Genomic DNA, 12,451 nt, shown 5'->3' with positions numbered 1-12,451 from the left:
GGGCCCCCCACCCGGGCCCGCGGGCACGGCCGCGCTCTCCCGGAGACACCAGGCCCCTTCGAGGTGAAAAGCTCGTCATGAGAGCGATGTCTGCGGTCAGGACCCGCGGCGGCCCGGCGGCCGGAGCGTCCCCGGCATCAGCTGGCCACCAGCTAGGCGCCGTGGTGCGGGGCGGGGAGCGTGACGTCGAGGCCGCGGCTGCTCGGCGCGCGGGAGCGTCCAGGGTCTGGGACGGTTCCGGGGGGCTGGGCGGGAAGCTGGGCCCAGCTTCCGCTAGGGGGCCTCGGTGTTTCCTCTGCAAACGGGCTGAGCGCCTACTGCGTGCCGGACCCCGTGCTGAGCTCTAGGGCCTCACAGGTGTCGTCTAAGGGCCTCTGAGGAAGGGGGTGGGAGAAAGTAAACTCTGGGACAAATGTGTTCATCTCCCACTGATGGCCTCTAAAGGCACTGAATTCACCTTCAAAAACCTTTCCTTGATTTCCGGTCGCTGGGCATCCCACAGATCGCCTTTGGTGCCTCCCGGCTTCTAGGACATAAATCGTTCCTTAAATATTTAATCACCTTTACTTGCATCTTCAAGGTTCCTAGCGACTCCTAAAGGCAGGAATGGGCCTTTTTATTATTCTGTTTTCTCTCGTCTTTAATTATCTCCATGATTAATAATTGGTCAAAAGTATGGCTTACTCACTGTCTAAATCCTTGAGAGGGCTGAGTCATAAACAAATTCTCCGCCTCCACTGCTGCAGAATAAGTCGCGCTTTCTTCCTCGAACTTGGCGAACATGGAGGGAGCTGATCCCCAGAGAGGAGGACGTGGGGAGCCCCGGGGAGGAGACGGTGGAGGACCTGCTGGGCCTGGTCTGCAGCCCCCACTCGCCCTGGGCTCTGCTGGAGGGTTCCAGTGCAGAGGATCGTTTTCTGAGACAACTGGCCATCCAGAATCCCCTGATGCTCAAAGACACCTTCTTCTATTCCTATTTCAGGTCCCTGCATGTGGTGGACAAGGAGGTGAGCAGGGGAGTGGGCACCAGCATACAGAGGTGATGTTAGGAGGCTGTCCCCTCACGCGCTTAGTGGGGAGACCTAGGCGTTAGGTGGGAGGGGGCTGGCGGTAGCTCTGCCCTCTTTGTGATTAATCCTACGGGGCAGATCCACCAAGCAGAGGCAGCTGCTCACTTATTTATTCTTTGTTGTGTCTTCCTCCTTTGCCCCGAGAGGGAGTCCACTGTGCATCTTCTAGAGCTGATTTCTGGAGCACCCTGCCATCAGCCACCTTTCCAAGTGTTCGTACTGGTTTTACTTAATTGAAACTGTGGGTGCCAGTTTAAATTAAGTAATTTCTGTTCCTAAAAAGCCTTCTTTGCTCATCTCAATAACAGAGCCCCGAAATTGCATGGAAATGTGGCCTTGGCCTTCCCGAGTTTGCTTCTCTTTTCTCAGAGGAACTGAGTCACGCAGTACTTGGGGGATGAGGGAGGAGGGGAGCAACTCATACCTGTTTGCCTGGCACCCGCCCATGTCCCTGGAGCCCCTCGATCCTGGGCAAGCTGGCACAGTCGGTCACCCTAGAGGAGAGAGGCCCGGCCAGGAAAGGCCCCTAATGATTTTGAGGAAGATAGCAAAGGACATGGGCTTCCCGCCCTCGGGAGTCACAGCCCAACAAGGGACACTAAGCTGGGAACTGCACAGCGCCTACGGTTTGAGCAGGGGCGAGGGATGAGGAGGTGAGAAGTCACTACGGTGACTGAGACCCTTGGATCCTGGCAGAATGAGGCAGAAACTCAGAAGAGTGGAAAGGGCTCGGGGGACGGGCCGGTCAGTCTGCCGGTGGCGAGGCCGTTGCCGCCTCCTGTGGACGCGGTGTCCGCTCCAGCGCTGCCTCGCCCACCGCGGCTCGTAGCTTCCTCTCCTCCTCCTCCAGGTGAGACTGGTGGATAAGGACCTCCTGAAATTCCGGAACCTCGAGGAGTTGGTACTGAGCGCCAATCAGATCCAGAAGGTTGACGCCGTCAATCTGCCCCCGACTCTCAAGGTAAAGGAGCCCAGGTCGGGTCTCTGAGCCAGCGCGGCCCAGCCCCGGGCTCGGCAGAGGTGGGCCACGTTCCTCCAAACGTGCTCTTTCCGTGGGACCCAGCAATTCCCTCCCTAGGGACAGCCCCAAAGAACCGAAGGCAGGGAGGGACGCAGACTCTTGTCCGCCAGCGTTCACCCCAGCATGGGTCACCGTAGCCAGACGGTGCAGAGAGCCCCAGGGTCTGTCGGCAGCAGAATGGGTGACAATGTGGTCTCTCCCTATAATGGAATGTTATTCAGTCATAAAGAGGAATGACAACCGCTACACATGGATGGCCCTTGAAAGCATTATGCTGAGTGGCAGGGGCCAGACACAAAAGGCCACGTATCAGGTGATTCCACCCACGTGGAGTAACTAGAAGAGGCAAATCCCCAGAGAGAGGGGAGATGAGGGGTCACTAGGGGCAGCAGGGCGGGGTGGCGGCGGGCACTGGCGAGCTGTGGCTTAATAGGTCCTTACTTTCTGTTGGGGGTGATGAAAAATTTGGGAAGTAGATAGTTATGCAGGTTGTATAGCAGTGTGAATGTACGTAAGGCCACCGAGTCTTAACATGGTTCAAGTGTCACAATGGTTCAATTTTGCCACAATAAAAATAATTTTTTAAAAAACGGCAGCCTGGGCTCGATCATGCGTCCTCAGTGGAGCATGTCAGAATGGCCTCAGTCTTAAAGGAAATGCTGGGATCAGTAGATCTGGTGGCAGAAGGGACTCAGAGCTGTGGCTCAGTGCCGTGCTCAAGAGGACCCCCGGCCAGGCCTTGGAGGAGAAACACAAAGACTCGCTGTCATCTTTAGGGTTATTCCGTGTTTGTATCACCAGGGCCTGAGAAGTGGCCAGGACGTCACGCACCCTCTCCGATGTCCCCTCCCAATTTTAAAGTTTCCTTCACAAAAGAAAAACTTGCCAACACGTGCTGCAGAAATATTTTCTTTCCGGGTTTTTCTAAGGGAGTCCGGAGGGACGGGGCAGGCGTGGCGCAAGCCAGCGTCCTTGTCATTCCTCTGCTGAGTCACCGGCGGGGAGAGGGAGCGTGGGTGAGGGCCTAGGCATGTGGGGTGGGGCGGCGATGGATCGGGGAGTCCAGGAGCAGCCTCACCCCTGAAGTCCTGTCCGGTCGGTCTCACAGGTGCTGGAGCTGTACGGCAACAGCGTGGCCAGCATGGCCTGCCTGTGCGCGCACCCCCCACCAGGCCTCCAGCACTTGGGGTTGGGCCACAACAAACTGCTGGGCCCCTTGCAGAGCCACTACGTCACCAGGGAACACTGGTAACGCGGGGGCCCCGGATGGGAGGTGGGGATGGGGGAGAGGGATGGGGGGTGGTAAGGGATTAAGTGTTAGATTGGGGTGTTCCTCTCGGTGGCTTGAAGAACCCCGCTTTGCGCTTTTCTATAATAACTCATGGTCGGCTGCTGACTCCAGACCTAAGATTTATTTCCCTGATCCAATAAACCAAAAGTCCCACGAAGCCCAGGGCAGAACACCGAGAGGGGGCGAGGCCCGGCAGACCGTTTAGAGCCGGATCTCCTGATGGGCACAGCGACATTTGGGCCGGACGATACATTTGGACTGTCCCGTGCCTGGCAGGAAGTCGAGCAGCATCTCTGGCCTCTACCTGCTGGATGCCAGTCGCACCCGCCCCGCCCCAGCTGTGACAACCGAAATGTCTCCAGGGAGTGTCAGGCCCTCTGGGGACAAAATCACCCTGAGCTAAGAGCCGCTGCCCCGCAGACAGTGCTTGGTTTGACTTTGACCCCTTGGTGGGTGAGCAGTGGAAACGGAAGACACTGGATCCGAGGGGCCTGAGGGGACCAGAGGCCCCCGGTGAGGCCACCAAAGGCGGAGAGGCTGGGAGGGCTTGTCAGAGGAGGCAGTGAAGAGGTGCCGGGGCGTCTGCGTCCTCGGTGGCGCCTCCGGGTCCTGAGGCCCACAGGGGCAGAGACAGGGCAAAGGTCAACATGGCCTCCTTGCTTTCCCGTGACCTGGGGAGTGTGCCGTTGGAAGGTCGCGCGCTCTGACCATCGTCTCCTCCTCCCCCCTGCTCCTCGTGGCCACGCTTTCTCCGCCACGTGCGGGTGGTTCTGACTGCTTTCTCGCACTGGCCACAGCTGTCAGGGAGCGTAAGCGGGAAGGAGACGTTCGCTTGGACTTGAGACCCGACCCTGGGGAGAGTCCCGAGTGTCCCAACTTTCAACGTGGAAAACAATACTTACTGTAAACCTAGGTGGCCTGCTGGATACTGAGCGGGTTTCATAAAAACCTCCACCTTTCACTGTTTATTGAGATTAAAAGGAGGGTGGATGTCGTGTGACTCGACTTCGCAGATGGTTCTGTTGAAGAAGGCTCATGGTGGGTAACGTCCCTGAGCCGGTCCCCAAGACATGTTCCTCTCATGTCCCCACCAGCTGGCCAGCATCACGGGCCGAACGGGCTGTGAGAGGAGGACGGGCGGGGAGGGGACGTCCCTGAGTCAGTCGGTCAGAGGCCAGAGGCCGTCGGGCCGATGGCGAGAGATCGGCTGAGGAGGTGTCCCCTGGCGTTCGTCTTGCCGCCGTCCTCAGAGCCGACATCAGTCTGCTTTCCAGTCTGCACGGCAGGGAAACTGCCCTGCCCCCTGCCTGGCCCCCTGTGTGTCCCCTGTCCTCACGGGTGCGTCCTCCACCCACGTGCCCCGAGAGGGAAACGAACGGCTCCCCGCGATCACACGCCCATCTGGCTTTGGGAAGCGTCCTCCAGCTCCCGGACCCCTCAAGCCCCCCGCACCCCCACCCAGGTCCTCATGCTCCCTGCCCCTCCTCCCCCACCCCCCGCTCCTCCCCAGGGGGGCCTCCCTCTGCCCTCCCTGCTAGTCTGTCCGTCTTCGTTGAGAACCTTCTAGATGCACAGCACCGTATCAGGCTCCACAGGAGATGCCGAGACGTTTAACCTAGTAGACGCGGTCTGTGTGTTGGTAGGAGTCAGGTGGACTCGGGTGTGACGAGGGCCATCCTGTGTCACAGTGAGGGTGCCAGTATAGTACAGAGGGGACAGTAGAGCCAGGCGGTCCTTCCCGATGGACCTCCTGGAGAAGGGGACCAGCCTGGGTCACGGGCCCCCCGAGGCCTGCGAGCCGTGGTGGGCAGTCTGGACATCCTGCTCACGGGCCGCTCGCCGCCTGGATGGCTCTGCTCACCCCAGGCCCCACCTCGTGTCGCTGGACTTGGGCTTCAACGACCTGACAGACCTGCAGGGCATGGTGGGCAGCCTCAGCTCCCTGAGGCACCTGAGGCTGCTGGTGCTGCAGGGCAACCCGCTGGCCCTCGTGCCGTATTACCGCGGCCTCACCGTCGACAGCCTGGCCCGGCTCTGCGTGCTGGATGACATCACCGTGTCCCCCAGCGAGAAGCATCAGTTCCGGGGCATCAGCCACAGCGGGGGTGAGGTCGCCGATGCGCGGGCTCCTGCCTTCCCGAGCCGCTGCCCATCCGCCACCCTGCTGGGCAGACTGTCCCCACAGCTCCCCGGGGGACACGGGCCCTGGTTGGGTGCAGCTCACTTCTTGGTCAGAGATTTATTTAGTCCCCGCGATTGGGACTTGGGGATAGAAGGGATAAGGAGGCCAGGTCCACCTTGGTCCCCTCCCTCACCAGGGACACGGGAGACATTCTGTCCTGGCTTCTGTGGTGGCTTGACATCCCCCCCTTGTGGCCCGCGCCACTAGCTACACCAGACCGCTCTCCAGGTTGGGGCGGTGAAACATGGATGACACCAGCTGTCCCTACTGCGCCCAGGGCGCCTGCTGAGGTCACACGCGCCTCGATCTGTAACCGTCCTGCAAAGCAGCCGCTTTCGCTTCCGTTATCCACATCGGGGAAACGAGGCTTCACTGGGTGTTTCGCCAAAAGGAGACTCACCCAAAGTCACTGTTTGAACTTGACAGCCAGGGAGGAGCACTCCGGGGCCCCGCCTGGAGGCGGAGACTCAGGCCCTGGTGGCCTCTCTCGTGGCCTCTACCCCCCCACATGCTCCCCCTCCCGACGCCCCTCACTCCCGCCCGCTCCCCCTTGCAGACTTCCTGCCACGCGAGGCACAGCTCCTGGTGACGATCGGCAATGTCAGAGGGGTTCTGGACAGCTCCATCCTGGACCCGGAACCAGGGCCCCAAGGCCCCTTCATCACGTACACCTATTACGTGACCTACGACTTCGTGGAGGATGAAGAAGGCGAAGGAAGTGAACTGGTCGGTGTGCTGGCCGAGGTGGCTGAGGTGTGTGTGTCCCCGGGCCGGCCGTGGCGTGCGGGGCGGGCGGGGCTCCCGTGCTGGCCGCCGAGGCCCAGCGGAGCCCGGAACAGGATCTTCCCGCTCCAGACCCCACTCCGAGCGGGGTCCACTTCTCCAGCTGCGCTTGCCTGTTGTCCCCACGAGCACACGGCCCACTGAGGGAGCCTCCCGGAACCCCACGAAGGCTCGAAGCCCTCCGGCCCCCACCTCCCTTCCCACCCAGAGGAGACCCCCGAGGCCACGGGCTGGGACAGACGTGCAGCGTCCCATCGTGAGCAGATGCCCTTTTCACTCAGCCTAGGCCTCTCAGAAGAAAAGACGCTTTTATAAAAAATAATTCCGTTTCCATCGCGGCTGACGTACAGTGTTCGTTTTAGGCGTACGACATAGCGATTAGACATTGATAAAACTAAGTGACCACCCTGGTCGAGCACCCACCTGGCGCCACGCAGTTATCACATTATTGCTGACCCTGTTCCTTAGGCCACGCTCCGCGTCCCCGTGACTATGTTTATAACCGCCAATTCGTACTTCTTAATCCCTTCCCCTTCTCACCCACCCTCCCATCGGGCACCCCCCAAAATGTTCTCTGTATCTATGAGTCTGTTCCTGTTCATTTATTTTGAGATTGGCTTTTTTTTTTTTTAACTTCCTGCCTCCCAAGTTCACGTGTGTGCAGCTGCTTCAGACACCTGTACTAACATCCACGCAGCCTCGGGTGAGCACCCCGAGGCCCTGCCTTGGCTGGAAGTTCGCGGCTCGAGTCTTATCTCTTCTCTGGCAGATCGTCAAGCCCTCTCCCAGCGTGGAGCAGCTAGAGGCAGTCCCTGCAGAGGACATCCCTGGCGAGCACGTCCCCGAAGAGGCCGAGGACGTTGCGGAGTCTGTTCCGACGACAGCGTCCCAGTCGGGCGAGCTGGAGTCCGTAGTCTCGGGCGGCTCGGTGGCCCTGCCCAGGTCCACAGACTCCGCAGAGGAGCTGGCCAAGCTGCGGCCCCGGATCGACCCCCGGCTCTGCCCATCCCCAGGGTAAGGACGGGCTTGGCAGTGCAGGGCCCAGGCACCGGCGCGTCCTCTCGGCGTGGGCCGCAAAGGCGGGCTTGGGTTTTGTGCTGGGCCCCTCCTTTCACGAGGCCTGACCTTCCCCTCAAAGTGCAGAGAGTCTCCTTTCCCTGGGTGGCCAGGCTTTTCTGAATGCTTGAGTTTCTGTAGTCAATGGAGAGAGAATAAATGGACAGCCCTTTTCATTTCAGCCTTGAGGTTGAAAACCTTTTCCGTTTTACCTGTTAACTCGCCTGGAACTTACTCTGGCATCTACCACGTGCTGTGCATCCCCAACCTGACCGAGTGCCAGGAGCTTTCTTGCCTTTTTAAGTCCGGTCCGGTCCAGTCCACGGGCTTCGCATGTGTCACGTAGCTTGTCTTGATAAAGAATCTTTTTTGGATGATGAAGTGTTTTACGAGGACTTAGAGTCAGTTCTCGCTTAGTGTTGAAGCTCTATTAACCAATTTTGTACTGATTTTAAGACACTGAACTTTGTTTAGGTTATTATTTTTTTTACAAAATTCCTGCCATCAGCTTTTCCTACTTGATCCTTCTGAAGACCAGAATGCAGAAAACAAAATTCATAACTGAGTTCCAGCTACCTGGGCTTTTACCTCACGCAGACTTCGCTGCGGAAGTCCTCAAGGAATCTGAGAAGCTGGCTTCTCTTAAAATGCGCTATGAGAGTTCATTTTTAAAAAATTATTTAAAACCTCAACCGAAAGTAAATGCTATAGGCTTGTTGAGAATGTGGGGGAGCCAAAGGCGCTCATCCCCTCGTGCTGGTGTCCCCACCGGTGACAGAGCAAAGGGACGGCTGTCCCCGCTGCCGGCGGGAGGACAGTGACGGAACCAGCCAGTCAGGGCCAGGGCGCAGTCACAGCTGCCTCCACTGTTGTGGTCATTTTAGTTTTTGGAAAGATTAACAAAACAGAAGGAGCCACGGATAATTCTACCACTTAAAACATTACGTCGATTAGAAAGATGTCCTCCCTTCCATCCAGCTCATCCCATAGAATGAATTAATTGCTCTTCCCAGGCATGACTCTGGGCCATAGGACCACAAGCAAGTAAGATGGACAGTGCCAGGTTCTAGGGGGCCCTGGTCCATCTCGGGAGGGGAATGAACAAACAGCGATTACCCTACACTCCACGTAACAACTGCTTCCCCGGGGAGGTACAGGAGAGGGTGGCCCGTGATGACGGCTCGGAGGAGCAGACGCCCGAATGTGCAGGAAGGTGGGCTCCGGAAAGCAAGGAGGCTGGAAAGGCAGATGGGAAGAGAGCCTATTTTGTCCTAAGGGGAAACTATCAGAAAGTTTGAAGCAGGGGAGTACCAAAATCAGATTCGCAGGGAACCGACGCAGGCATCGGGGTCCCGGAGCCCCTACTGGTGGAGCCTCTGACGTGTCTTTTCGCCTGGGAGGCACAGTCGTTGATTCTGTCTCAGATCCCTTCCATCTGTCTGCAGCACTGATTTTTAAAATCGGTTACTGTCGCGTTTGTTTCCTCCATTTTTATGTTTCCCTTTTAACATCTGTTTTTGTGCAGTTGATCCCCACAGTGTGCAAGCTCTGGGCTGAATTCTTTTATTGGGCTTCTGTTATATTTTAGTCCATAACTTTATTTTGATCCCATTTTCCTTTGAGGGAACATTTTTCTCCCGTCTCAGAGCCGGAATGAGTATTTTATTCCGTTTTGTTCTAGTTTTTCTTAACGTTGAACTCAGACACACTTTAACTTGGTCGTAGTCTGTTAGTCTCCTTCACGCTGGAGTCCAGTTGTTGAAACAATGTATGTACCACTATTTCCCAATCACGGCCACGTAGTGTGTCCTCATAAACATATCTCTAATTATGGATCCTGAATTCTGGTCTGGGGGTCGTTGTTTCTGCTTTCGACCCAGTATCTTAGTATTTTGAGAGTTTTTACTTTCCAATATGCTTTAAAAATCTGGTGGCGTAAATTAGCATTTGTTTATTTATTTATTAATGCACCTGTTCATTCATAAAACACCTGTTTTGGCGTGCCAGGGATTAGACCGGGCACGAGGTGTGTGCACATGAACAGTGACACGTCGCATTCCTGGGGGTCACCGTTTACAAGGTCATGATCTTTTCTTATTGTGATAAAATATACGTAAAAGTCCCCACGCAGTTCTGTGGCATTAAGTACATTCACGGCATCGTGCAGCTGTCTCCACCGTCCACCTCTGGAACTTTCTTTTCCCAAACTGTAACTCTAGGCCCATTAAACACTGACCGCCCCGCCCCCCGCCCACGTCCCAGCCCCAGCCCGTGGGAACCTCTTTCCTGTTTTCCTCCTCTACGTGGCCGTTCCCGTGTAAGTGGTGTCGTAACGACGCTTGCTGTTCTGTGTCTGCGGCCCAGCCCGTGGGAACCTCTTTCCTGTTTTCTTCCTCTACGAGCGTGGCCGTTCCCGGTAAGTGGCGTCGTAACGACGCTTGCTGTTCTGTGTCTGGCGCGTTTTGCGTGGCATCGGGGCCTCAGGGTTCGTCCACGTTGTTCCGTCGTTGTCACCGTTCCCTTCCCCCGTTCCATCGCGTGAGCAGAGCGCACGTCCACGCGTGGGTCACTGTGCAGAGTGCTGCTGTGGGCCCTGGGGTGCAGGCATCGTTCGAGCCTCCGCCGTCCTGGGTGCGCTGCTCCGGAATCCCCGCCTCCCCCCCGGGTGCATCTGCACCCAGTTTGTCAAGCCCGGTGACTGCCAGAGAGAGGTGTTTCCGGGCCCTGGAGAACCACTTTGTAACGATTCGGGAAATTCCGAATAGTCTGTTTTATTCCTTTGCCGATGTTTTTAAAATCTCCCGATTCATTTCTAGTTGGTTCCCGTCTACCGCTCAGCTCGCCGTCACGCGCGAAGGAAGTCTCCACGTGGCCTTCACGGATGCGCTTTCTCCTCCGCCCGTGTCCCCGCCCGGCCTCCTGGGCCCCTCCCTGGTCTCGCTCTGTGCCCGTCTCCTCACAGCGCCCCACGGCCTCGTCCCTGGTCCTGGACGATGACACCCCGTTTTCATCTCCCCTCCCAGGACGGTCCTCTTCAGCACCGTCCGCAAGCCCTGGGCCAACGTCATCCCCTGCAACTACGAGATGCAGCACACGCTCAGGGACCTGGTGCCTCTCAAGGCCTTCCTGCTGGCGGGGACCACCGTGACCATCGTGGAGGAGAAGGTGGCGTTCTCCGTGGTCGACACGTTGCCCCCCGAAGCCCCCCTTTCCAGCTGTCCATCGGGGTGTCCGTAGCCCTGCTCCCTTGTCAGCATGGCCTGTGCACCTTTCCAGAAAGATCCCAGCCAGCCCCAGCTTAGCCCGAGTTCACGCGAAGCCGTCTTGTTGTCCCCTAGATCCTGTCCTGGCCTCTGGTGGCCCCTCCCGTCGACGTCCCCCTGCCTGCCAAGAAAGGGAAAGGGGAAAAGGACAAGAAGGAGGAGAAGAGCAGGACGGGGAAGGACGCGAAAGACAAGGCAGCGAAAGGCGAGACGGAGGCACCCAAGGTCTGGCCGGCCCGGCGCCCCCTGGCCTCGCCCTCCAGGGATAGACGGGTCTGTCGCGACCTGCACGGCTAGACAGTCAGCCTGGTGGGGGGACAACGGGGGACTGAGAAAGACACAGAGACAGTGACACTGCGCTCATGGAGTTACAGTGGCCCCGAGGGAAGCTCGGGCGTTTATCATCTACGCTCGAAGGTCAGGGCCGGGGTGGGAGCCCGCCTCTCAGGACTTGCTGGCGACAGTAATTTCCCAGGGCCTGTCTGTGCCCGGTTATCTGTGCTCAACCACAAGCAGCTGTGTGTTCACCGTCCTGCTTCCTCTGCCCTTGGCAGATTATAACACGGCCAAGCGTGGCTTTGCCAGTGCTTTGGCCACGGGTCAGGCTCAGACCCGGCTCCCTGCAGGGCTCCAAAAAGAAGAAAGACCTGCCCAAGGAGCTGCGCCAGGACCCGCCCGTCCTGCGGGTGCTGGGCAGGGGCATGGTGGGCCTGGAGCCCCTGCTGATGGGGGAGCCGCTCGTGTCCACTGTCTGCAACTTTGGGGTGATCCGCACCGCGGAATCCGACAAGCTGACGTTTCTCAGGGTACAGTAAGGCCCCGGACACGCCCCTCCCCACAGATGATGCTGGGCAGGAGGGGCCTGGGGCCAGGTAGAGGGAAGGAAGGGAGGCAGTGGGGGGAGGGGCTCTGAGCCCCCAAACGCCCTCAAGAAACTCCAGCATTGTTGGAGGGCCCCAGAATGCACAGGAAGGACGGGGCCTCTCCCGAGGCAGCTGCGGGGGCCCCAGCTCTGTGGGTCACTGGCCCCTCGGGCAGCCTTCCCGGGTGTGAGGAGGAGGGCAAGTGGACGGGCAGGGCTCCTCCTGAGGAGACCCTGCCCTGCCTTGGGGACCAGGAGAGGCCCCGGCAGGCGTGGGAGCGCCCACAGGCTGCACCGGACCCTGCGCCTGCACCCCGTTCCCAGCACCCCCCACTCCAGCGAGCATCTTATTTTGTGGTTCTTTCTCTCAGGATTCAAAGAATAAGAAAGCTAAGAAAGGTAAGAGGCAGCGATGGTGACCGAGGGCAAGGAGCGTGTGCCGAGGACCTGTCTTTGTCCGCCGGGGCTGCTGGGACAGAGCGCCACAGACTGGGCGGCTCGTGAACAACAGACCCTTGTTTCTCGCAGCTGTGGAGCCGAAGAAGTCCAAGACCAAGATGCCGGCACTGTCAGGTAGGGGCCTTCTCTGTGTCTGACAGGGGGAGGTGGGAAGGGGTCTCTGCAGCTTCTCTCAGGGCACAAATCCCATTCGTGATGGCTCCGCCCTCGTGACTTAATCACACGCCTAAAGCTCCCCCTACCCACGCCATCACCTTTGGGAGCTAAGGTTTCACACATGAATTGTGGGGGACGCAAACATTCAGACCGCAGCAGAGGGGCCAGCCTGACTTAGGACCCAAGGAATAGGAGGGCGGGGAAGTGTATCTTTGGCCAGTGGGGAGGCCGTGCCCATCCTGAGGGCCAAGCTGGAGTCTTTGCTGCAGCCCTGAGGCAAGCAGCCTGCTGTGTGGCCTGCCCTGGGC

The 12,451-nt window shown here is 58.4% G+C and overlaps 1 protein-coding gene across 10 annotated transcripts in view; it reads left to right on the top strand.

Moving 5' to 3' along the window:
* The first annotated feature begins 46 nt into the window (after positions 1–46).
* The window catches only part of LRRC43 (leucine rich repeat containing 43), a 14,375-nt gene continuing 1,970 nt past the window's right edge, over positions 47–12,451 (top strand). For 2 of the 10 annotated variants that reach the window (XM_025045482.1, XM_015587934.2), the window contains exons 1-12: positions 69–164; positions 747–1,007; positions 1,921–2,031; positions 3,200–3,339; positions 5,249–5,487; positions 6,121–6,317; positions 7,117–7,361; positions 10,427–10,568; positions 10,742–10,891; positions 11,293–11,472; positions 11,900–11,927; positions 12,057–12,101. In XM_025045482.1, the coding sequence (XP_024901250.1) occupies positions 78–164; positions 747–1,007; positions 1,921–2,031; positions 3,200–3,339; positions 5,249–5,487; positions 6,121–6,317; positions 7,117–7,361; positions 10,427–10,568; positions 10,742–10,891; positions 11,293–11,472; positions 11,900–11,927; positions 12,057–12,101 (1,825 nt within the window). In that variant the 5' untranslated portion in view covers positions 69–77. The other 8 variants (XM_025045485.1, XR_003045790.1, XM_015587935.2 and 5 more) reach the window with 8 other exon arrangements.

The sequence above is a fragment of the Pteropus alecto genome, unplaced genomic scaffold (genome assembly GCF_000325575.1).
Source record: "Pteropus alecto unplaced genomic scaffold, ASM32557v1 scaffold213, whole genome shotgun sequence".
Taxonomy (NCBI): Eukaryota; Metazoa; Chordata; class Mammalia; order Chiroptera; family Pteropodidae; genus Pteropus; species Pteropus alecto.
Note: the sequence above shows the minus strand (reverse complement) of the source record. Positions and strands in the feature narration are given on the sequence as shown.